Source organism: Watersipora subatra, chromosome 2 (genome assembly GCF_963576615.1).
Source record: "Watersipora subatra chromosome 2, tzWatSuba1.1, whole genome shotgun sequence".
In the NCBI taxonomy this organism is placed as follows: Eukaryota; Metazoa; Bryozoa; class Gymnolaemata; order Cheilostomatida; family Watersiporidae; genus Watersipora; species Watersipora subatra.
The window spans coordinates 34,134,312-34,159,624 of NC_088709.1; the positions used below are offsets into that span (position 1 = coordinate 34,134,312).

A 25,313-nucleotide genomic window follows, 5' to 3' on the forward strand; every position below is an offset into this window, starting at 1 on the left:
AGTTATCAGCAGTGATAGGCTGATCGTTATTCTCTGTAATTTAATTAATTAGGATGATCGCTGTTACTCTCTAGGTCTAGGTCTAGGTAAAACTCGAGCCTTTAGACCCCGCTTGCGGGTAAAAGAAGGCCTTCAAAATGTCTGTCAAAAATTCGATAAAATTTCATGGCTTTCCTCGCAGGTTGCGGGAAGTCCTGGGCATAAAACTATATTGATAAAAACTCGATAAAAACGTCTGGTATAACTGAAAATCCTCCTCTCTTTCCTCTTTCGACATATCTAGCTTTGCAAAAATACCCCCCTTCTTAAAGCTGTTGATTCTTCTCACTATTTCCCATTTGTCTTCCTTAGACTCTGTGCATATTTTGATAGGTCTTGGTTTCTTATCTTTCAAGTCAGATTCTTCACTTATCCTACCTAGCCTATACATGTTCTTCTTTTCAATTACTTTTGAGAGATGACATTCTGAAAAGAGCTTGTTTATTTCTTCAACAGTTTCCTGTTTGGTGTTGAACTCTTGGAGTCCAAAAAGAATCAGGTTTTTGTCTCTAGCTTCTTTCTGTTCGTTTTCATTTTTCACAAGTGTTTGTTTTGCAGCACTAACAAGAACTTTTGTGTTCCTTTCGATATCTTGTACTGCTGCTGCATATGTTTTTTTTATAGCCTCAACTTGAGGTTCAAGACTACCAATAACCAAGGACTTGATTTCATCCAAACTTTTCTCGATATTATCTAGCTGGGGATTACTTTGAACAAAAACTTCTCCCTTGCTGCATACCTTACAGGCCCACTTGGCACCTTTAGGCTCCAGCCTCGACAGCAGCTCAGCTTCCTCAGATCCTTATCGTTAGCAGCTACATATTGCGTAAGCAGCTGTATTTCTGAGGTTTCCCTGTTATCACAATCCTCATCATCGCTTTCACTATAATCTGAGGCAGCTGATTTAGATTCTACGTAGAAATACTTAGAATTACATTCTAAATTATTAGCGTCAACTAGCCGTAATTTGTGCGACGTTTATTTTGTTCTAGCCTGAGGCGTTGAAACAGAAAATGGCTACATACACGCGCCCACCCGCAATTAGAGTCTATACTTAAGATCTTGGGTTATGACAAATTCCATGGCAACCACCGATATGGGTAGATTTAAATGGCAATTATGGCTTTATGATTGGTCAGACACAAAAATAAACAAGACCACGTGAAAGAGCAGGGTTGAATGCACTATAAACCACTGTTTACTAAAATAGTGACGGTGAGTCATATAATAGCATATAGCATGCGTTGCGCTCTATTGTGAACAATCCAATTACCGCACGATTGTACATTCTGACTGCCGGGGTCACAAATGTGGTTTCTTGTTGTGTTTCTGCAGAAAGTTGATAAACTATTTGACCTATTTGATATACTCAATAGTCGGTCAGTTGCAGGCCGTGGCTAATAATAAACAGCCCATACGGTTGTCTAGTATGGAGTGTCTAACTCCGTTTTCACTAGACACAAAGACATATCTTATGAGTTTAAGAACAATGGATGATACGTCTTTATACAACACTAGGCGGCAATACATTTTGTTGTTGAAATTGTTGCTTATTTTACTGTTCCCCTCCTATCTCTTCGCTATGGTCGAAGTAGACTGGTATACTAATTCAAATTTTCGATTAAATCAGAATTGCACACGTAATATTCTAGTAATGGTCTATTGTTTGGTGACCTGATATAAGCTTTTTTTTCACAATATTTCGGTTTGTGTCTATGGATAAATATTCTTTGTTTATTGTTTGTTCCCTTTTCTAGTTTATGATCTTTGTGCGTGTATTGTTCTGCTTTTTAGTTTTCTAGACTAGCAGCTGCATCATGTAGTGTGGTGTGATATTAGTGCATAATTATTATAAGCCTGCATTAACTTATATTGTTGTACAGCAGGTTGACCAAACGTCTTTAATTGGGGGCCAATATTTATTATTTGAGAATTTTGGTAGGCAACAAGATGTATGATGATGTGAAGTGAAGTTGTATATATGAGTTTAAGAACATTATTGTATTTCTATAACTATATATATTATACTAGAAATTCCCCTGTCATACAGCCCACAACCAAAGTGATAATGGAAAAAGGAAGGATACTGCTGGTTGAAAAATGCAATATTAGCAGTCAAATGGCACTGCAGTGCAATAGGAAAACTGCAATGGTAGCTGTAATGTACTAGGTGTTATTATGTACAACAAACAGCAATAATGGAAGAAAAAGATTATATGTTTATATCTCTCCCCTTGCAATAGGAGAAATGCAATATTAGAAGTAAAATGGCAAACTACTGTGTAATGTACATATATATATATATATATATATATATATATATATATATATATATATATATATATATAGCTGGGGGGCTGTATATCATTGGTCATAGCAACCAATATCAAGAAGTCGTGATATTTATCTAGATTTCTGTATTTATATCTAAAGAATTATGCTGAATTTCAAAATCTAAACAGATTTTAGCTGGTTGTCATAGAAATAGATGTATATCTATAAGAAAATGTAGGCCTATTACTTAATTTTACAGATATTAAAAACGGCTTGGCAGTACCACAATATTGAGCACAGCCGTAGTACCATCAACAAAATCTTTAGGAAAATAATAACAGTAACATATTGCACACCATGGGTCATTATATACTTCGATCTTGTAAATTTGAATGATTATTCTTATGACTAAATCTTATAAAATCGAATAATTATTCTTACAATTAAATATTGTAATAATTGTAGGAGAGTGGCCTTGACGTTTCGGTGAACTTGACCTGCAAGGGATATCGGAAAAGCTATGGAAGATTCGAGTTCATTCTTATACTAGATGCCAGCTGATCAAAAAGTTCTCCGGGATACTTCTAAGCTTATTAACATACAGGTATAGATCTACGTTGAGATTATACTACAATAATCTTATAGGCAATATTGTAAGAATCGTTAGAAAAATATCATCGCCATTTCTTTTGCTTTCACTGCTTTGGACATCAGTTTGAATACCAAAGTACTCATTATAAGTGTCCAAAATGTCAGAGTCCCGTAGAATCGGAAAAAAAGAAATGATTACTTTTCAGTACTTTTACGTTAATTACAGAAACCTTTGGCAATTAGACAATGCCATAGACCTGTGAAATGTGCACGTTTTTATCGTGAAATGCGCACAACTTAATAGTTCTACTGTTTGTTGCACGGCCTTATTGGCGTTTTGTTGGCCAGTCTTAATTTTGATTAGAAAAAGCTTGTCAAGTTTTTATCGCGATTTTTGGCCAAATTAATATGTCTATTTATGTATAATCCGATCAGATGGGTTAGTTTTAGGATATTGCTGAAACTTTTCAAAGGCTTGGTAACATATTTAAATACGTTTATATGTGTTTTGTATCATTATTATACTTAAATGACTCTACACAAAAATGGTTAAATTTTTTGATGGGATTATTGTACAAGGGTTTGGTAACGGCCGTTAACGGATAATTTTTCGGGAGTTGTGTGCGCATATGCATTTATCATAAAGCTCCCAAACATTCGTTTTGCTCGTGATTGGTCATGGGATTTCTTTACAATTACATCCACGTGTCAATAACAAATTATGTTTAGTTGTCTTTAGTGAAAATGGAATACAGATTATGTGCGCCATTTGTATAGAGAAATACTCTACATAAAGCTTTACAAACCAGCCTAAAATGGGTTGCATTCCAAATATGTGCAAAAAGTAATTTTTTGGAGACCTTGTAAGGTGGGCCACGTTAAATTTGATAGTGGGCCACCACAGGCCGCTATTTGAGCATCACTCATGTGCAGTAAGAAAATGAACAATGTTTATGTATTGACATATTTTGGTGGTTTGTTTGTAGGCATGTTTGCATTACTGTATTGGTGTGTGCTGTTGATGTAGTGCTCAGTTTAGTTGAGAAGCTACTGAAGCCTGGTCATTTAGATTACCTGCTGATGTACAAGTTCTCACAATACCATCTAGAGTTGTTCTTTAATGCTGTGCGGAGGCGTGGTATGTAGTACAGTGCTTGTTAATTCATCTCATCCAAGTATAGCAGAAAACGCACATATTATGCTTTGCAGTATGTGATCTCACCTGCTGGGTATAGCTTTTTAGACCACACGCTGCTTTCAAGCAAAATAGGTCAAGTGAGCCAAATCAAGGATGATACAAAAAATGATATCACCATGTTTGTCTTTTTGTAATTGAAATTCTTGCATAGAAGTGTGTGTGTGTTTGAAAAAGGTTACTGTTCCACCAGATGATATCCATCAAAACTTTGAATGCGATAATACGGAGACAATACAATTGTCCGCGCAAGAAGAATTGGCCTTGACCCTAGATATAGTAAATGAATCTTACGAAAAATATTTCTTAACAGGGGCATTAACGCGTGGCCGCATCGGTAAAATAATCAGCGTGTGCTATAGCTATAGCTGGAATGACAGATCCAGAGAAGACATACTTCGAGAAATGTATATGTATATATATATATATATACTCATGCTACAGACAGTACTGTTTCGGCTATTGAAGCCTCATCAGTGCAGCTCAGAGCTTAGGCAAGGGACACAAATCCCATTACTGATGAGAGTTGACTTCTTGCCATGAAACAACTAGGTTGCCTCACAGACTTTAAGAAAGTCAATGTGCTGGCACCAGAGTGCTCAAATCACAAAAGTGATGAGCTTTGCACAAAGGCTAATAGTGCCGCACCTCTCACAGAGTGCTCAACCAAACTGAAGTGAGGGAGCCATATACTCATGCTACAGACAGTACTGTTTCGGCTATTGAAGCCTCGATATTGAAGCCTCTATATATATATATATATATATATATATATATATATATATATATATATATATATATATATATATATATATATATATATAAATGTATATGCAAACCTACTATTATATAAAGTAAGTTTAAACAAACTTTCCTCTGTTTCCAGCTATTGTCAGATTCAAGCATTTGCATTCCTTAGGCGTTACTAGCACAATGACTTTATACAAAACTAGCAAAAATCCTAGTGAACTAGCGAAGGTATTAAAATCAACTTATAAGCAGTGAGAGGTAATGTAGTTGCCTGCCAGTTGCTATTAGCCTGGTACCTTGCCAATGACTAATTTGAGTAAGCTTACTAATAAGAGCCTTGAGAGCAAGCATAAAACTACGTTGCGCCGTAATGAAGGGAGGTAGCGTATTTTCATACACAGCGACATATATCACCTGATGAAAACATCGACCTCGTGTAGCTCAATTGCCTGATTTGCCTGGCGATTGGGAGGTTCCGGGATCAAATCTTCTGCGATACGGATTCTTCATTCCTAAATTTCAATAGCTATAGCTAGACAAACCTAACTACACACAGACACACAGACACACAGACACACAGACCCACAGACACACAGACACACAGACACACGCACACACAAACTTTTAGATTTATATATATAGATGGTGCATTTCCCCTCTAAAACTGGTTTGGTTTTCTTCTTGTTTGTCTAAAATGTGAAAGAAAATAATTCTTGGAATGGCTACAGGTTACTGTTATTTCAGATTTTTTGTTGAGAGAAGATAACTCTGGCTTGCTGATTATAAACAATTTTTCAGTTAGACATAAGTTACATTTTTTAATTAAGTTGTTGTATGGTTTGCATTGTTTTAAAGCAGACCAGCTCAGTGTGTAATTGATATTATTGTCTTTTTGTTGCCATATGTATTTGCTCAGTTTAGCTGTGCTTCTTTTCTTAATGTTGTTGAGAAGTTTTGTGCTCTCTGTATTGAGTTTTGAATTCAGTTTCACATAGACCTATGTCAGATTCTTTATTGTTGTTGCCACATCTAGTTACTTTTGCTTGGTCGATAACACTTTTTTGCAGATAGTTGTTGTTGAGGGGACATTCAGTTTTATTCTTCTGTTGCATTTTGAGTCTTGTTTGGTGTTCTGTGGTCTAAGTATGCGCTTGTTGTGGCGGGCTATTTTGTTTTTACTGTTTGAAATAATGAAGCACATTACTAATAAAAATATGCATTCTCTATAAACTTTGTTAACTTCATTTGTTTGAAGATATCTAGTTTTGGAGTTGAGAGATATATACTGTAAAACATTTATTTGAATGTTACTTTTAATTGGATGCCACCTCTGATAGCATGCCACAATAGAAGAAGGGTTAAACACATCTTGTTTAACTGAACTCCACCTCTATTTGCCGGTCATATATCAAAAGATCTAAACACACAGTTTCACACTATTGCGTTTGTTAACTGAAATGTTCTAGATTGTTCTCTACGCTGCAAATACAGCGCATCTTGCACTGGCAATAAAGATTTATAGAAATATGTTATTCTATATATTACTGGGTTTGCATCTTACTATCTGGGAAATCATTGTATTCACAAAAGTTTCTGTATTGTTTCTGTTGATGAAAATAAACACACACACAGTACTATCATATGCAGATTCATTTAGTGTTAAACAGAAAGACAGACTTCATATTGGCCGAGTTTCCACTGTCTCTCCCTACTGCTCTGAAAGGCTCTGGCGTGTCAAGTATCTCTCTCAGCAACAGACAGGTGTTCTCCATGCATGTTAGAGACAGTCAGACTTCTCTCCTAATCAAACTAAAACGGTGGCTTGTGTGATGTCGCTTTCATGTAGTTTGACATCGTTGACTCACGCTGGAAGTAGGCTATGTCACTTGTAATGGAGATCATTTGAGAAACGGCCAAGGTTACCACTGATATTGGTGCACATTTAAAGAAACATGTAACTATGGGTTATTCTATTAATGTTGTTGAGAATATAGAATTTCTCTGTTATTAAGTAGGTGTTTAGGTAATACTCTCAGACTAGCTGCCAGTTAGACTTCTCGGTGCACACACGGGACAGTAATAATTATAATATCTGGATTTTGTGATAGAGTAATAAGGTTTCGTGTCATCAGAGCTAGTCCTAGATTAACCATAACAACTTATATATATATATTACTGAATAAAAAACATAATGTATTTTTATAAACTTGGCTGCTGCCTTCCGTATGGTTGACCTAGTTTTAGCTGCAACACTGTTTTGTAAAGTGGGGATCAAAATTAGGAGTTGTCTCTTCTGCAAACATGTGGCTACTAAACGGCACTTGAGTAATTATAATATATTAAATTGTAGCCATATTATGTGAGTTAAGCTTGAGCTCGTCTCATTGTATTTAGAGCACATTTTGTATCCTTATGTTGCTTGGGTATCCTATTTTGTTTACTTCAATAGTTTTATTCGTATGAAAGTGCATGGCAGGTACTTCTTCACGCTGCTGTTTGCGATGCACAAGAACTTGAATTTCTATTCATGGGACATTTATGTATAAGGTGAAATTGTTTGCACAAATTCAGCTTTTTACTTGTTTTCCAGTCTTTCGCTGTCTTGTGAGATACTAGACAATTTTTTATGATATAACACTTGCAATAAAGAACTTGTCATTCTGCTGGAAAAAAAGTTAATTTAACTCACTACTTTATTTCTAAGAAGCAAGTTGAGCTTAAGAAAGGTGAGCTTAGACTGCAATCCATATGACGAGGGTTTGAGACTAACAACAGATCATTGGAAGCGCAAAGAAGGGCATCAGATCTTAAATATTTCTGGGCTATGTTAGCAAAATGTCAGGATGTGTACTATTGGCAAAGAACATAAGGAAACATTGACTAAAATATAAAAGATACTCTACATACTATACACTCTACATACTACATATATTCTCTAGTAGCAAGTGCACATGATTAGCGCAGTTTATAAAATAAGAAAGTGAAATGCCATGAATTAATAAGTGGTAGAAATACCATATTATCTTCATCAGTAGTTCTTTCCTAAAGGCTCTATACATGACAAAGGTTAATAAGGAGTAGGGGCAAAGGTTACTAAGAGCAAAGGTTACTAAGGGCAAAGGTTACTAAGGGCAAAAGTTACTAAGGGCAAAGGTTGCTAAGGGCAAAGGCTACTAAGGGCAGAGGTTACTAAGGGCAAAGTTTATTAAAGGCAAAGGTTACTAAGGGCAAAGGTTTATACAAGAGACATAATTGGTCAAAAAGCTAGTCCCAAGATCAACCCACAGGTAACACCTGCAAAGCTATTGATTTAGAGCCCTTATCGAGTGTGTAGCAGAAGTTGAGACACTGAGTGGACTCTGATTTTTCTCTGACTATACCAGATAAGTCTATGAAAAGAGAAGTTAACTCCACTGTAGCTATTGGTTGAGCAGAGGCTGCTGAACTTTGTCTAGAGGAAGAGACATTAGTCTGTGAAGTTCCACTACTTTTGTTAACATCTATGTTCAACTAGAATCAGGAGTCGTCCTATCAACAGCGCTTCCACTAATTTCTCTTTGCAGAGGTTTGATAAATGTTTAAAAAGACCCTCCCTTATTTTGTTGGCAACACCAGTTCGTCGGTTGTAGCGAAAATACCTAAATTATAAAAACTCTACCAATATAACACTGTAATAGTCACAGTCAACTTACAGCTTGTTTATCCTAGCTCAACTATGGTAATTAATTTGTGCTAATCTGTACCCTGTCTGGCAAGGTTTAAAAGCATTCGAAAATTAAACCAGCATTTCTGTATTCAGAAACTTACCAGCTGTCAGGCAGTGTAGAGTAACAGAGGTAGCGGCTGACTGGTACATCTACTGAAGGAAAAGAGTGTTCAGCTCGTACTTTATTTAGGTGATCTTCAAACACACCTCTTCTAATAGGATTGAATTCAGGAAAGCTAGCAAGATCTTTAAGAGTTGTCGTCTCTCAGCCTGTATTAGTCCTGTTACATTTGGTTCCTCTGATACCAATGGATCCTCGACAGAATGTCAGAAAGACCAACTGAAATATATATAACTGTTATGAGGAGTACACTTAACACTTGTTATTGTTAGTGAGATGAATTTTGTAAGTTTGTAATTGATGAACCCTGGTAGCCAGCAATGCCTACTACTGAATGTTGATAAGACAAGTTATGTTTATTCATATGTAGTACAATACTAAATTGTAAAACTAAACTATGTGATGATAGAATAGCAATATTACAATACCCGTATACCAGTATACCTGTTGTCCTTGAGCAACGCATGAGGAGGCAACTCCCTGGTAATGCAGCTAATGATAAGTGGTTTGCAGTAGTAAGCTTTGAGAATGGAAGGGCTACCTGTGTACAAAGCTGCATAAAAACTTGAAATTGTTGGTAGTAACATTAAAAGAGCCAAGCAACATGCGTGCCTTTAGTCTGCAGCAGTTGACATTTTATTATCATATTTATAGTATGAGTGACAAGCTCTGCTCCTTTCATGCATTGTAGTATGAGTGACAAGCTCTGCTCCTTTCATGCATTGTAGTATGAGTGACAAGCTCTGCTCCTTTCATGCATTGTAGTAGGAGGGACAAGCTCTGCTTCTTAGCTTTGAATTGTCACCAGAATATGGATTGGTAAGTCCATCAGTGGGTTAAAATAGGCTGTAATCAATCACTGGGTGACACGGTATCATACCAATGTTTTGATAAAAGGGAGGAGAAAAGGACAAGTTGACAACATAACAGCTATATTCATAATCTATTCTGCAAAACTGCCTGCCACAGCCAATCTATTCGTAAAGCAAGAGTTGCATAAGATACAAGAGCAGATTACTCTGGAGGCCATGTAGTCAATAGAGTATGTCACAGTCCTCATCCTCATATGTATATATGAGATGGTTAATACAGACTTCAAGTTGTGTAGCCTGTGCTTCTTATAAAATAGTTTAGCGCAGTGTAGGCGCTATGTGTAGGTGCTATGTGTAGGTGCTATGTGTAAGTGCTGTATGTACGTAGGTGCTATGTGTAAATGCTATATGTAGGTGCTGTGTGAACATAAACAGAGCTGACTAACAACTCTGTACTTTCTAATATGGTAGACACTCCTACAATGTAAATAATCCATTCTGAGAAAGTTTACTTTATAGGGCGGTTTACTTTATAGGAAATGTAAAATACAGGTAAAGAATATAAGCCGTTTTAAGATCTCAAACTCATCCCTTTTGGCCCCTCAAACTAGCAAAAAACTAAAACTAACTTTTCAATTTAATCACTGTAGAGTAACTGTAGAGTAACTGTAGAGTAACTGTAGAGTAACTGTAGAGTAACTGTAGAGTAACTGTAGAGTAACTGTAGAGTAACTGTAGAGTAACTGTAGAGTAACTGTAGAGTAACTGTAGAGTAACTGTAGAGTAACTGTAGAGTAACTGTAGAGTAACTGTAGAGTAACTGTAGAGTAACTGTAGAGTAACTGTAGAGTAACTGTAGAGTAACTGTAGAGTAACTGTAGAGTAACTGTAGAGTAATTGTAGAGTAACTGTAGAGTAACTGTAGAGTAACTGTAGAGTAATTGTAGAGTAACTGTAGAGTAACTGTAGAGTAACTGTAGAGTAACTGTAGAGTAACTGTAGAGTAACTGTAGAGTAACTGTAGAGTAACTGTAGAGTAACTGTAGAGTAACTGTAGAGTAACTGTAGAGTAACTGTAGAGTAACTGTAGAGTAACTGTAGAGTAACTGTAGAGTAACTGTAGAGTAACTGTAGAGTAACTGTAGAGTAACTGTAGAGTAACTGTAGAGTAACTGTAGAGTAACTGTAGAGTAACTGTAGAGTAACTGTAGAGTAACTGTAGAGTAACTGTAGAGTAACTGTAGAGTAACTGTAGAGTAACTGTAGAGTAACTGTAGAGTAACTGTAGAGTAACTGTAGAGTAACTGTAGAGTAACTGTAGAGTAACTGTAGAGTAACTGTAGAGTAACTGTAGAGTAACTGTAGAGTAACTGTAGAGTAACTGTAGAGTAACTGTAGAGTAACTGTAGAGTAACTGTAGAGTAACTGTAGAGTAACTGTAGAGTAACTGTAGAGTAACTGTAGAGTAACTGTAGAGTAACTGTAGAGTAACTGTAGAGTAACTGTAGAGGTACTGTAGAGGTACTGTAGAATAACTGTAGAGTAACTGTAGAGTAACTGTAGAGTAGCTGGGGTATTATTGCTTTTGTCAACAACTTATCCTTTTTTCTAATCGTTTACACTTGTCTTAGGGTTAATAATTGTGATACCCTTACGTCATGTTCAGAGGAGTGCCCACTCCCAATGCCAATTTAAATTGTTTTTTTCTATTTTTTCCTCCACTAAAACGTTGAGGCTGCAAAAAAATTTTATGTTCAAAATAAAGTAAAGAAATATGTACTGTAGCAGATACCTCAAATACTGCTATACGTTGCTTTTTCTTCGAAGGGCAGAGACAAAAATAAAGATATTTATAAGACTAACTATGAGACTCTCGTTATACAAATCAAATATGAGAACTTGCATCTACTTGATGCTTTCATTTATATAGTTTCTTATGGAATATGAAGCAAAAACTTTACACAAATTTCTTGCTATCAGTAAAATGTGCGTTGAAGGAAGTTATGGGAGCTTCTACTGCCTCTAAAGTACGATGGTGGAATGGGAGCGACAAAGGCTGAGGAGAGAACGCATTTAGCAGCAATTCTATTGTTATATCCACCCTGAGGACAAATTGACGTAATGTAACAGAAGACTTATAGAGTCAGTATATGGCACATTGACATGCTGTGTATTATTGGTTTGTTATAGTTTAAGAAATACAAGTATTAGCAGCTTCCATATTTTTGTACAACTCTTGCTTATAAGGCTAAGTAATTATTAAATTATGTATTTGACATAACAGAAGTGGTCATCAGCTAATAACACCAGTATAAGAGATGACAATACCCCCTATTGTGATAGGTCAAAAGGTTAACTGTATCGGACAGACATTTGTCAGCTATACACGCATGATCATCATCCTCGCAAATACTGGACCCGAGCCAAAAGATAAGAGTAGGAATGGGTGCTGACTTACATCAGTTGAGCTTTCAGACTCCTCTGTAGGTGTCCAAAATGTTACTCGAGATGAGCAAAATGAGAGCTGCTTATGGAGGGTGCAGAAGATGGACTCTTTGGCCCTTCCAAAGTTCTGCTAAACTATACAGCACCGCAGCGGCGCAGACTTGTGTCACAGAAATGGACGACTCCTTGAGGGTGCCCAATCAGATGCCCGACTTCACAGACCATGAGAAGGTCTTTGAGGACAAATCTTTTTGGGAATTGACTAGAGCTTTCTTAGTGCTGAAAGCGTGCTCTTTCCGAACTTTCAATTTGTACTCTCACAAGGTAAGTTTTGATTTGATTTGATTTGATTTTTATTGCGTAATAATAACATGACAATATGAGTAAAAAAATACACAGAGTAGCAATAGGACATGCCAGATAGCCAGAGGCTAGAGTCAAGGCAGCCCCAGCAAGCAGTAGGAAAAGAAACAGAATCAGCGATAAGCGCACACTCCGGAGCACCAGAGTCAGGAAGGACAGTCCCAGGACGCCCACAGGCGCTCTACCAACTTCGCCTTCAGCTGACCCGGAGCAGAGCCCGCACAATCACTCAAAAATTTATTATATAATTTCATTGCACTAAAAAATATCGATCTCTGTCCCTTAGAAGACAAACACTTTTTCAACTTTAATTGATTTTTACTTTTTAAACGGGTATCTTGACAATGATCTATCATAAAATCTTGCAACTCTTCCATGGGGAAAGAATTTGTTAAAAACATTAGCAGGCGATACTGGAATAAAATTTCAATTGGCATTATTTTTAAAATTTTAAAATTTTTGGAAACTGTTTGATTTGGTTTAAAATTGAGTATTATTCTGATTGCCTTTTTTTGCATGATTAAAAGTTTGTTTAAATCAGTTTTGTTGCCGTGGCCCCAAAACTCGATTCCATAAATTAAAAGAGAATAGAAAAAACTGTAGTACAAATTGATCATGGTTGATTTGTCTAGGTAGGGGCGAATGAAACGAAATATTAGTAATATGTAATTAAGTTTTTTGATGAGACTTTGGATGTGTTTTTTAAAAGTCAAGTTGTTGTCTAGCGTGATACCTAAAAATTGAGTCGAATCTTTGATTTGTAGTTGAGAATTGTTTAAAGAAAGGCTTAGATTATAATTTTGAGTGTTTTTAGACGGATTTTTGAAAACTACTTGAAATGTTTTACTGTTGTTTAAAATGAGTCTGTTTGATAGGCACCATTCATTAATAATATTTAATTCCTCTTGGAGTTTAGAATTATCTGTTGAAAATATATTGGTGTCATCTGCGAATAAAATACAATCCAAAGCAGGTGCAGCATTTACTAAGTCATTTATAAAAATTAAAAATAAGAGGGGTCCTAAAATTGATCCTTGTGGGACACCAATCGTAATTGCCCTCATTTGCGAACAATCAGTATCTGTTTTGGTAAATTGAAATCTATTTTGGAGATAACTTTGAATAAGAGAGGAAGACTTTACACTAAAAGTATAACTGCATCTTAATCTATCTACATATTCCAGCAATATGTAGATATGTGTATCTCATTGTTATTATACAATTCGTAAATACATGTATATCATTATTATATAATATGATGATATATACGTATGTATGTATATTATTATTATTATTATTATTATTATTATTATTATTATTATTATAATAATATAATATGTAGATAATGTTCAATGAACATTCTTAGAAACAATTGATACTCAATATTGATTCTGGCAAAAATTTAATTTTTTCATCTTTTAATGATCTCAAAATATTTTTCTATCAATGTTTTTGTATAGTCTACAAGTATGAATTAAAGCTAACAAATATGTATATATATTTTGAGCAGGTTGTAATATTTCTCTATCAGATAAATATTTTAGTAGTAAATCAAAACGACTAGGTCTATCTTAGCCTACATGGTATAATATTAAGGAATTTGCAACTTATTGTTCAAACGCTTTTTTAGCAAGTTTATCAGGTCAATAAATGAGCTGTAAATAAATTAATATCACTAGCTGTAAAGTATGATGTTACGAGTTGTCTTCTCTTTTATTCTTTAGACACCAAATGATGTGTAATCAGCTAGATACGCCATACTTTATAGTAGTTTCTAAACTTATGCTTGTCTGGAATAAGATTCTGCCAATTTAATGATTCAATCTCTCAGTGAACAGGGTCGTAATTTTTCCTACTGATTTGATGTTTTTTTTAATAGAAAATAAATCAAACTAGCAATAAAAAACTAACATAGTTGTTGATCGTTTTTTTACAAATGTTTGAAGAAATAAGAAACAATATATAATATGAGGAGCTAATTTAGAAATGTTTAAAGCATGTGAGAGAGGCCTGTTTGAACCACATGACAAACACTTATATGCTTTGAAGCACAAGATATGAATAGTCTGATACCAAATTGTCTGCTGCCACTTTTCCTTGTTCCGATCTGATTTACATCTTCTTCATTTTCCAAACTTGAATCAGCAAAATTTTGGTGTTTTTTAGATTTTTGATGTGATGGAACGAAATGTCGGTATCACCTTGACCTCTCTACTTGTCAAACCGTTCTATAATCAATTTGTCGGTGGAGTGACAATTTCTGAAATTAGACGGAGCATCGAGAGAATAAGTGTGACAGGATGCGGCAATATTATACTCATCGTAGCTGAAGCAATAGCTAAGTATGTTGAAAAATGTTCAAAGCTTTAGCCAAAGGTTGGGAAACAAGATTGTATTGTACAGAGTTCGAGCTTACACTTTCTCACACACTACCATCTTCACAAATTTACCACCCATTAATATTGCAGAGTAATTGTATGTATAGTTATTACACCTGATGATCTCTTACTGCATAAGAGACTGCCAGGGTGCTAATCTGTCAGTCTATTTGTAGCCAGGGTTGAAAGTTGAGAAAATATTTTTTATCATATGGGAATGAGACTCACGACTTTCAGCATGGTAGTCCAATACTCTAAAAACTGTGGCACTCAATCCCATGCTGCACGTTGGAATAATTCTGGGTATAGTTATTATACCTGACAATCTCTCACAGCGGCGCTAAACTGCCAGGGTACTAACCACATAATAGTCAATGTAGATTTATGCAGTATCTGCAAACAAGCGCTAATTGATATCACTGCTACAAGCACTTGTCATCATATGTCATTCTGCTACACACGCTGGCAAACTTGCACTGTTGCAGTAAGCTGTCATTAATTCATGGTTTTGTTCAAGGCAGAGATGGACTCATGTCCTTGATACATATTATTATTATTATTATCTTTTTACTTTTAATTTAACTGAAAAGTTGTGCCTGAAGCTGACTAAGAAAATGGTTTTGCGAAGATTATTTTTTCAGTGGACTATCACATGATGTTTTTGCCTTTTACAACCCTGTAGATATCCCATAGACATCTTATAGGTATCCTATAGATATCCTATGAATATCCTATAGATATCCTATAGACCAGGGATGTCAAACTCAACTGTACAAAAGGCCAAAATTCAAAACACAGTCTAGGTCACAGGCCGAACAGCATAAACACTGAACACACTAAAACTAAATGTTTTTAGAGCATAAATATGGATGAAAACTGACAGAAATATTATTCTGAAACAAACTTCTGATTAAATTGACGTGATAAGTACGCATCATAGCAGCTGAAGCGTTGCATTATGGGATCTGTAGTTTTGTGCAGAATGATGTCATCAGTGCTTCATATCGATGGGCCACGAGTAACAATAATGTAAAATGATCTTGCGGCCAGATCTAATTACAAGGTAGGCCGAATGTGGCCTACGGGCCGTAAGTTTGACACATGCGCTATAGACATTCTAAAAATATTTTATAAATATTCTATAGATATTTTATAGATATCTTATAGATATCCTAAAAATATTCCATAGATCTCCTATAAATATCCTATCGATATTCTATAGATATCCTATAAATATCTTATAGATATTCTATAGATATTTTAAAAATATTTTATAGATATTCTATAAATATTCTATAGATATCTTATAAATATCCTATAGATATTCTATAGATCTCCTATAAACATCCTATAGATATTCTATAGATATCCTACATACATCGTATAGATAACCTATAAACATCCTATAAACACCCTATAGATATCCTATAGATATTCCATAGACATCTTATAGGTATTCTATAAACATCTTATAGATATCCTATAGATACTTCATAGACATCTTATATACATCTTATACTTCTAGACATCATAGATATCCTATGGATGCTCTATAGATATTCCATAGAAATCTCATAGGTATCCTATAGACATCTTATAGGCATCCTATAGATATGCCACAAATATCCCAAAACTGAACATGTACACAAGTATGTAGTGACAGAGTTAGTATACATTATCAAGCAGTAGATAAAGGCTATATGCACTTTCTAGTGCTAGCATAAATATTTTGTTAGTTTAGCATTTGATCACCAACTGGCACAAAATATATTCCATAGTTGTTATTTTAGACCCGATAGGTCACTCATTCATCATTATATTCGTCTAGACAGGAAGAAGCAAGGGTATTTCATGCCAAGGCTCTAGAAGTCATGCAGGATTTAATGGATGAATCATCTCCTCATGAAAAGTACATGCAAATCAGACTAACAGCATTTCTATGTACCCCGGTGTTGGTAAGAGCGAAATGTTAAACTTGTTTTAGTTGTCTTCTCAATGTGCAGATAACTACTACAAATTTCTAAAACCAGCATTACTATTCAAAGACTTGAATTTATTTATCAGAATTCATACTCCATAGAATACATTTAAAATGTCCAGTTACTGCCTAACTCAGTGCTTCATATTCATTTTCATCAACCAATATGACAGACGAGGGTAATCTCGCACTACCTTGTTTTTAATGAAATCAAAAAGGACTCTAAACATAATGAAAAGAAATATTCGGAATAATTATATGAAAACAGTGTTATTGGATGGCCATTCAGAAAAGAGTCTAAGGTTATCACATGGCAGCAAAATATAAAAAAGCAACTCACTTTATGATCTTTGACTTTTTTCTGCTTTTTCGCTGCAGAAATTATTTTTTCTGCTTCTCATTATTTGCTCACAATGTATTTTCTTGTGAGTGAAATGCGCAGATCATTTTTAGGATTGATGGCTTATTATGATATTTATTTTTGGTCTATCGAAGAAATTAAAATCTGAATTCATGTAAGCAAATCGTTGCGATGACAAACACATTCTCTTTGTCTTCATCATTGATTATTGCACTCCCGAGAACAACAGCTCGCACTCCCGAGAACAACAGCTCGCACTCCCGAGAACAACAGCTCGCAATCCCGAGAACAACAGCTCGCACTCTCGAAAACAACAGCTCGCACTCCCAAGAACAACAGCTCGCACTCCTGAGAACAACAGCTCGCACTTCCAATTGAAAGGTTCTGGCCTATCTACACATGTATTTTATTTCTTTGGCTGTGATGCCAAAACTAATTATCCTGAGAGCACATGCTATAATCAGCCATTTGGTGAAAATCTTGATTTTCGCTAACTACTAAAATCAAACTCTAATTTTTAAAGTCTGTCATCATACAATTGTATGAAAACACAAAGAAAACTGAAATAATATGGACTATTAGCGTTTTTCAGTGAGCCAAAATTTGCAACAAACTAAAAACAAATTAAAAATAATATTTGTGTAATCAACATAAAAACAGTATTACAACAGTCTCCTAACTTTTATAGACTGAGCTCTCGGCTATGACTACTGAGGAAAGAGAAAAACTCAGCCATGATGCTGCGGACTATATGAATAGCTTGGGGTCTTCAAGTAAGCAAACATGACTTGGTGCTGTATCACAACACATAAGCATGTCGGTAGTGATAGGGGGACGACTGACAACGCCCCTGTAGCATTCTATAACTCTGGCCATTTTCCTTGGAGTGACTTCTTTCTCAGCAAACATGAAATGGTTTTAGGCCAATAAACCAAAGGTCATGCTTTAGGTTTATGTCTCTATGTCTATGACATCATAGTAAGGTGCCTTTGATCCTGTGACTATTGAGTTCTATGACACTATGTCCTTCATATCTTTCAGAGAGTCTGCAATGGCTATCTAGTAGGTGTACTTCTGAGGCTATGTTAGAAGAGCTAAAAGAAGGGCTGAGGCTATTAGCGGATGTTGGAAAAAAGGCGAAAGAAACAAACACAGTACTCATGATTGATGCGGAGTACATCTCTATAAATCCAGCAATAACATCTCTGGCTTTAGCCTTAGCTCTCACTTGTAATACTGACAGCGCAGTTGTGTGGAATACCACTCAGTGTTACCTGAAGGTACTACTTATTCTACCTAGCCTTAGCTTTTACTTATACTGACAGGGCTGTAGTGTGGGCCTCTTCTCTGCGCTATTTTAGGTAATGGTGCTACCTACAATGGGTGAAATTGTATATTGTTGATAAATTTACTATTTGGAGTTTATCAACTCTGCTTCAATTTATGTTCATAAATATTTTGTGTTATCCAGTTGATTTTAAGCGCTGAACATCAAAACATCTTTTTTTCACATATAAATGACTTTTCTGTATTTATTTGTTTTAGCAGAAACACAAATCAACCATTATTTTACTAACAACCAGTATTATTGTTGACAGAAGTGAAACTACAATATGCAAGTATAGATGTGTGAGCTTGTCTAGCCTTAATCAGAGACAATATGCTAGTATAGATGTGTGAGCTTGTCTAGCCTTAATCAGAGATGGGTTTTACAGCCATATTTTTTACTTGTAGAAATCTTATCACAACATTCAAGAAGAGTTCAAGTTTGCAAAAGCAAACAAGATTCACTATGGAGGTAAGCGATGTTTGGTGGATGCCAAGTAATACCGTTATGAGCAGCAGATGGAGCTGCCTCTGTAAATAAATCTCTCTGAGTTTACCTTCAACTCTTACTGTTACAACTCAAACCATGGTCTTATGTTCTTTTAAAGAACTAAACACTGAGAATTATAGGCTAAGCAATTTGACATATATATATATATATATATATATATATATATATATATATATATATATATATATATATATATATATGTCAAATTGCTTAGCCTATAATTCTCAGTGTTTAGTTCTTAGTGTTTATCAGTGTCTGTGTCTGGAATCGCAGACACAGACTCTGATATATATATATACTAGTTGAATGTCCAGCATCGCCCGAGTGATAAAAGTCTTTGCAAAGAAAATTTATTTTTATTTAACATATAACAACAGTTACCATTCTAACTTTCAAATTTTATATCATGAGAAAAGTGTTTTGAGCAATTTAAATAAATTGAGAAAAAATAAAACAGCTGTAAAGGTTTACAAACTTTGTCAAACAACTGTAACTTTTGAACTTCATAACTTGAAAGAAGTGTTTCTTTGAAATACATTAGGAGAAAAATTAAATATTGTAAAGGTGTTTAAGTGTGAATGTGAAATTATTAGCACGTAATGGTCAAAAATAAAGTAAGTCTGTTTTGCTACGATTACACTGAAAAATTAGTTGGTATACAGTTATATGATTTTAGTTCGTTTCAATGGCATGTTCAGTTGCATGTTCAGAATTTACTATTATTTAACATATAACAAAACTTGCCATTCTAACCCTCAAACTACATATCATGAGAACAGTGTAGTTGTGCAGCAGTTGTGCAAATTGTTACCATGGCATGCAAATTTGCATGCCATGGTAACAATTTCGCGTGGCAACACTAGTATGTGACATTATCATAGGCTCTAGACGCACATAGAGTGGTATAGAAACCCATAGTAATTATCTAATGAAATCACCTCCTGGTAAAAATCGTCATCATTAAAAATAGTAACAAAATAATATATTATTATTAATATATTTATTATGTAAATGAATTGAGAAAAAATAAACAATTTGTGCATAGAAGTGTGTGTGTGTATAAAAAAGGTTACTGGTCTACCAGGAGCTATCCATCAAAACTCTGAATACGACAGTACTGGTACCTCTCGTTACTGATACAAATGTAAAAATGAGATATCATCCTGTCTTTGTCTGACCGAACGGTGAGGGAATGTAGAGGCCATTCCTACTCCAGATAATACAATTGTTCGCGAGAAAAATATTGACTTTTTCCGCGATTTAGAAATTGAACCTTACAAAAAGCTCAATATAGAAATTCACAATAACTCAAAAAAGCATCGTGTTTCATAGAGTTAATACAATTCATGAAGTTTTAAATAATACATCATTTAGCATGAGCGTATATGGTATAGGGTATATAATAATGTGTGAGATCAATATGCCTTTTGTAGCCTTAGTGCCTCAGTGGTACAGCTTGTTGTAGCCTTAGTGCCTCAGTGGTAGAGCTTGTTGTAGCCTTAGTGCCTCAGTGGTAGAGCTTGTTGTAGCCTTAGTGCCTCAGTGGTAGAGCTTGTTGTAGCCTTAGTGCCTCAGTGGTAGAGCTTGTTGTAGCCTTAGTGCCTCAGTGGTAGAGCTTGTTGTAGCCTTAGTGCCTCAGTGGTAGAGCTTGTTGTAGCCTTAGTGCCTCAGTGGTAGAGCTTGCGGTAATCTTGCGGATGCAGTATCTGTGAGTTCAAATTCATCACAGCGCGGAATTTTAATTCCAAGATTTTAATAGCTATAGCTGGACATACCAAAGAACAGACAAGAGAAAACGGACGACAAACTTTGAGAAATATATATATATATATATATACATGTATATACCGGTATATGTACATTTGAATATCTATATATATACATGTATATACCGGTATATGTACATTTGAATATATATATATATATACATGTATATACCGGTATATGTACATTTGAATATATATATAGTATATACCGGTATATGTACATTTGAATATATATATATATATATATATACCGGTATATGTACATTTGAATATATATATATATATATACATGTATATACCGGTATATGTACATTTGAATATATATATATATATACATGTATATACCGGTATATGTACATTTGAATATATATATATATACATGTATATACCGGTATATGTACATTTGAATATATATATATATACATGTATATACCGGTATATGTACATTTGAATATATATATATATACATGTATATACCGGTATATGTACATTTGAATATCTATATATATACATGTATATACCGGTATATGTACATTTGAATATCTATATATATATACATGTATATACCGGTATATGTACATTTGAATATATATATATATATACATGTATATACCGGTATATGTACATTTGAATATATATATATATATACATGTATATACCGGTATATGTACATTTGAATATATATATATATACATGTATATACCGGTATATGTACATTTGAATATATATATATATATATACATGTATATACCGGTATATGTACATTTGAATATCTATATATATACATGTATATACCGGTATATGTACATTTGAATATCTATATATATATACATGTATATACCGGTATATGTACATTTGAATATCTATATATATATATATATATATATAGATATATATATATATATATATATATATATATAGTATATATAGGTATATGCACATACCTATATATACTTTTATTGGGCAGTCTATAAACCTTTTTATAAAAATATGTTTTACATTTGGTGATACCAAAAGCAAATCAATAAATAAATATATTGCTATGTGATGTCATAAACGTAAAAACAACAATTTAATAAAAGTATTGCTATGTGGTGTCATAATCATACATGTAAATAAACAATTTAATAAAAGTATTGCTATATGATGTCATAAACATAAATAAACAATTTGTACAAAGAAGATATGAAACTACTAAGTCTCTCAATATGATCATCTGCACATGTGTAATTACAATAGCGTTATAAAAAAACCAAATTAGATTTTGATTAATCTCGTCTGAAAAGGCAAGTGTTGAATCATTGTGTTCGTATTTTTCTCTAAAACTGCTGTCCATATAAGTAGAAGTGAATGCAATCTAAGGAGCATGACATTAAAATACATACACAACTTTTGACAGCTATAATACTTGACCTCTTCAACTCTCATCAACTCTCATCGTTAAGCATACCAAAAACATTTTTTTGCTAAGTTGGCTGTACAACTTATTGTAATTAGTGTAAACATAATCTTGCAGCGAAAGTAGTGAGGGGCGCATACATGGTGCCCGAAGGTGAAGCAGCCAGGTTAGGAGGCTACCCCTCACCGGTGCATGATAGCTATGAAGATACTAACAAATCCTATGACAGGATAGTGGACTGGCTTCTCACTGAAATCAGTCATAACACGGGCAAGAGGTCTGTTCGGTTTATTCTGGCCTCCCACAACAAAAGATCTATACAAAAAGCTATTCTTAGGTAAGCATTTAAAACTAAACCAACAATATTTAGTTGCTGGATGTTAATAAACATTTAAGCAACTGGTAATTATTATGTGACCACAGGCTAACTTAATCACAGCTTCATACTTTTAAAGCTTATGGCAAACCTGAGCCTGCCATCCACAGTATTGCCATGTAGGGGCCAATGAAGATTCTATAATTTAGGGCTAAAAACTGCGAAAATGAATATTTAGTATTCTTTGGTTTTTTTTATGCCTTGTTGGAACTCGTGGCGTTTCCTAGTGTAAAGAAAATACAAGGATGATCTACACCTATTTCTTTATTAACTACGTCAAAAACTCTAGTTTGTTAGCATTTTTGTTACTGGACATAGGCATACTATGTAGGGCAAAGTAACTATAGCCGACGAGCTCGCTGATGAGGCATTTAGGTCAACAAGTTTGGTAACTAGGTCATTAAATATAAGGTGCTTCCTAACAATTAAATTAAGCATTTGCTACAATAACTCTGCATTTCTTTTGTCACACAGCAAACTGTAAACCTACTCCACTATTTTATAGAATGAACGACCTGAACATAAAACCAGGAGAAAATAAGGTGATGTTTGGACAGACTTATGGAATGTACGACTACATTACTTACGCTTTGAGTAAGTCATTAAAAACAATTCACAGATGCGTCAGTTACAATCTAATAAAAAAAACAAAGTATATTGAGCTAGGTAACTTCTAGGACACTCCCCAACTTACGGTGCTACTAATTACCATGAACAAGTCACTTTCTCTTGCAGAGACCGACAGCAAGAGGAAGTGACTTGGGAGATAAAGCAGATAATGGTATAGCAGGGAATAACATAACATGAAATAATACAGCTGTAGGGATATAATTCTAAAATTCAACTGGTTATTAAATGTTCTTCTTTTTTTTACATTTCCTGATGCGTGAAAACTACTCCAAGAATTGAGAATAGACCAATAACAGTAACTTATTATACAGGCAAAGCTGGCCATCCAGTTGTCAAATCTATGGCAGCAGGAAGTGTAAGTGATGCTCTCCCCTTTTTATCTCGACGATCTCAGGAGAACTCCGCTGTGATTGATGGAGCCAATGAAGGAAGACAACTCCTAAAACTCGAAGTGCTGAGAAGAATGGGAATAAAATAACATTTCTATTGATTGGAATCAAAAGATATATTTGTTTCAGTCAGCATATTCAGCTAGCTCAATACAGGATTGATTGCTGATTGAAATTATACAATTTTTTTGTAATACCGATGAATACTTAAGAAATATATTCTCTGTAACATTTATAAATATTTAACCAAAAACTAAAAAATGTTTACTTTAAAAAAATATATTTTCTCTTCTGAAACATATTAAAACATTTCGCTCACACTGCTTCGTTTGAGAAACCCTATGAACTTTACATATTTATACCAGTTGAATGCTCGGCTTTGCACAGGTAATAAAAACAGCGTATAAACAGTGGCAGTTAATGTAGTTCCCATCGGCTAAGTTGACCCATTTAGCCAATGGCTAAATTAGTCAATGGCTAAATTAGTCAATGGCTAAATTAGCAAATTGGTTAATTTGAGTAACTCAAGCTAGAAACATAGTCTTATCTAAATCTTTACTATATGAGCCAGCTTGTAATTGTTACTTGTGTGATGTTACGCGTCATGATCTCCCTCTCTCTTCCTCTCTCTCTCTTCCTCTCCCTCTTTCTTTCTCTTCCTCTCTTTCCCTCTCTCTTCCTCTTGTTCCCTCTTTCTCTCTCTCACTTTCTCACTCTCTCTCTCTCTCTCTCTCTCTCTCTCTTCCCCCTCTCTTTTTCTCCCCCTTTCTCTCTCTCCCTCGCTCCCTCTCTCCCTTTCTCTCCCTCTCTCCTCCTCTCTCCCCCTCTCTCCCCCTCTCCCCCCTTTCACCCCCTCTCTCCCCCTCTCTCCCCCTCTCTCCCCCTCTCTCCCCCTCTCTCCCCCTCTCTCCCCCTCTCTCCCCCTTCTCCCCCTCTCTTCTTCATCTCTCCCTCTCCACTCTCACCCTCTTCTCTCTCCCTTTCCTTTCTCCCTCTCCTCTCTCTCTCTCCTTCTCCTCTCTCTCTCCCTCCCTCTTCCTCTCTCCTTCTTCTTCTCTCTCTATCCTTCTCCCTCTTCTCACTCTCTCACTTTTCTAGGAGTTTAAATTCTGTGCGATTTCCAAATCACACTGACACAAGTCGCACGGTGCAAACCAATTCGTGAGTTCAAGTCTAGCAGAATGCAAAATTTTTATTTCTTAAATTTTAATAGCTATAGCTGGCATACCGAAGGACAGACAGACAGACGACAAACTATGGATTGCAAGAACGACAAACTTGCATCATTGTTTGCAATTCAATTCTTGTCATCCAAAGTTTATCGTTCTTGCAATCCAAAGTTTGTCGTCTGTCTGTCTGTTGGTCGATCTGTTCTTCGGTATGTCCAGCTATAGCTATTAAAACCTTCAGTATGTCCAGCTATAGCTATTAAAATTGATGAAATTAAAATTTCGCATTCTGCTAGACTAGAACTCACGATTCTTGCCTTTTTTTGTCGTCCAAAGTTTGTCGTTCTTGCAATCAACTCAAGTGAGCTGCAGAAAAGTGTGCTATTGGGAACAGCTAAGATCTTGAGGCTAGTGCTCAAACTCCCAGGTCTCTGGTAGGAGACTGAGTTAGAGTAGAAATTACCACCCGTACGGGTTAACCGGGGTTAGGAAACAATTTTATATATATATATATATATATATATATATATATATATATACTAATAAATTATTTAAAAGCAATACTTATCTTTTTTTCTCAGCTACTGTCAGTTTCATGATATTCTCATTCATCAGGCTGTGTTGAAATAAACAAGATGGTGACTCTTTATTTATTTCAACACAGCCTGATGAATGAGAATATCATGAAACTGACAGTAGCTGAGAAAAAAAGATAAGTATTGCTTTTAAATAGT

At 35.0% G+C, this 25,313-nt stretch overlaps 1 protein-coding gene across 1 annotated transcript; it reads left to right on the forward strand.

Annotated features, from left to right (window-relative positions):
- The first annotated feature begins 11,983 nt into the window (after positions 1-11,983).
- On the forward strand, positions 11,984-23,809 carry LOC137387083 (hydroxyproline dehydrogenase-like). Its single transcript, XM_068073377.1, has 9 exons — positions 11,984-12,257; positions 14,463-14,638; positions 16,503-16,629; positions 17,702-17,786; positions 18,055-18,293; positions 18,748-18,811; positions 22,133-22,352; positions 22,897-22,985; positions 23,333-23,809. Exons 1-9 carry the CDS (start codon positions 11,985-11,987, stop codon positions 23,497-23,499), a joined length of 1,440 nt encoding a protein of 479 aa, XP_067929478.1. The 5' UTR covers position 11,984; the 3' UTR covers positions 23,500-23,809.
- Positions 23,810-25,313: the final 1,504 nt, after the last annotated feature.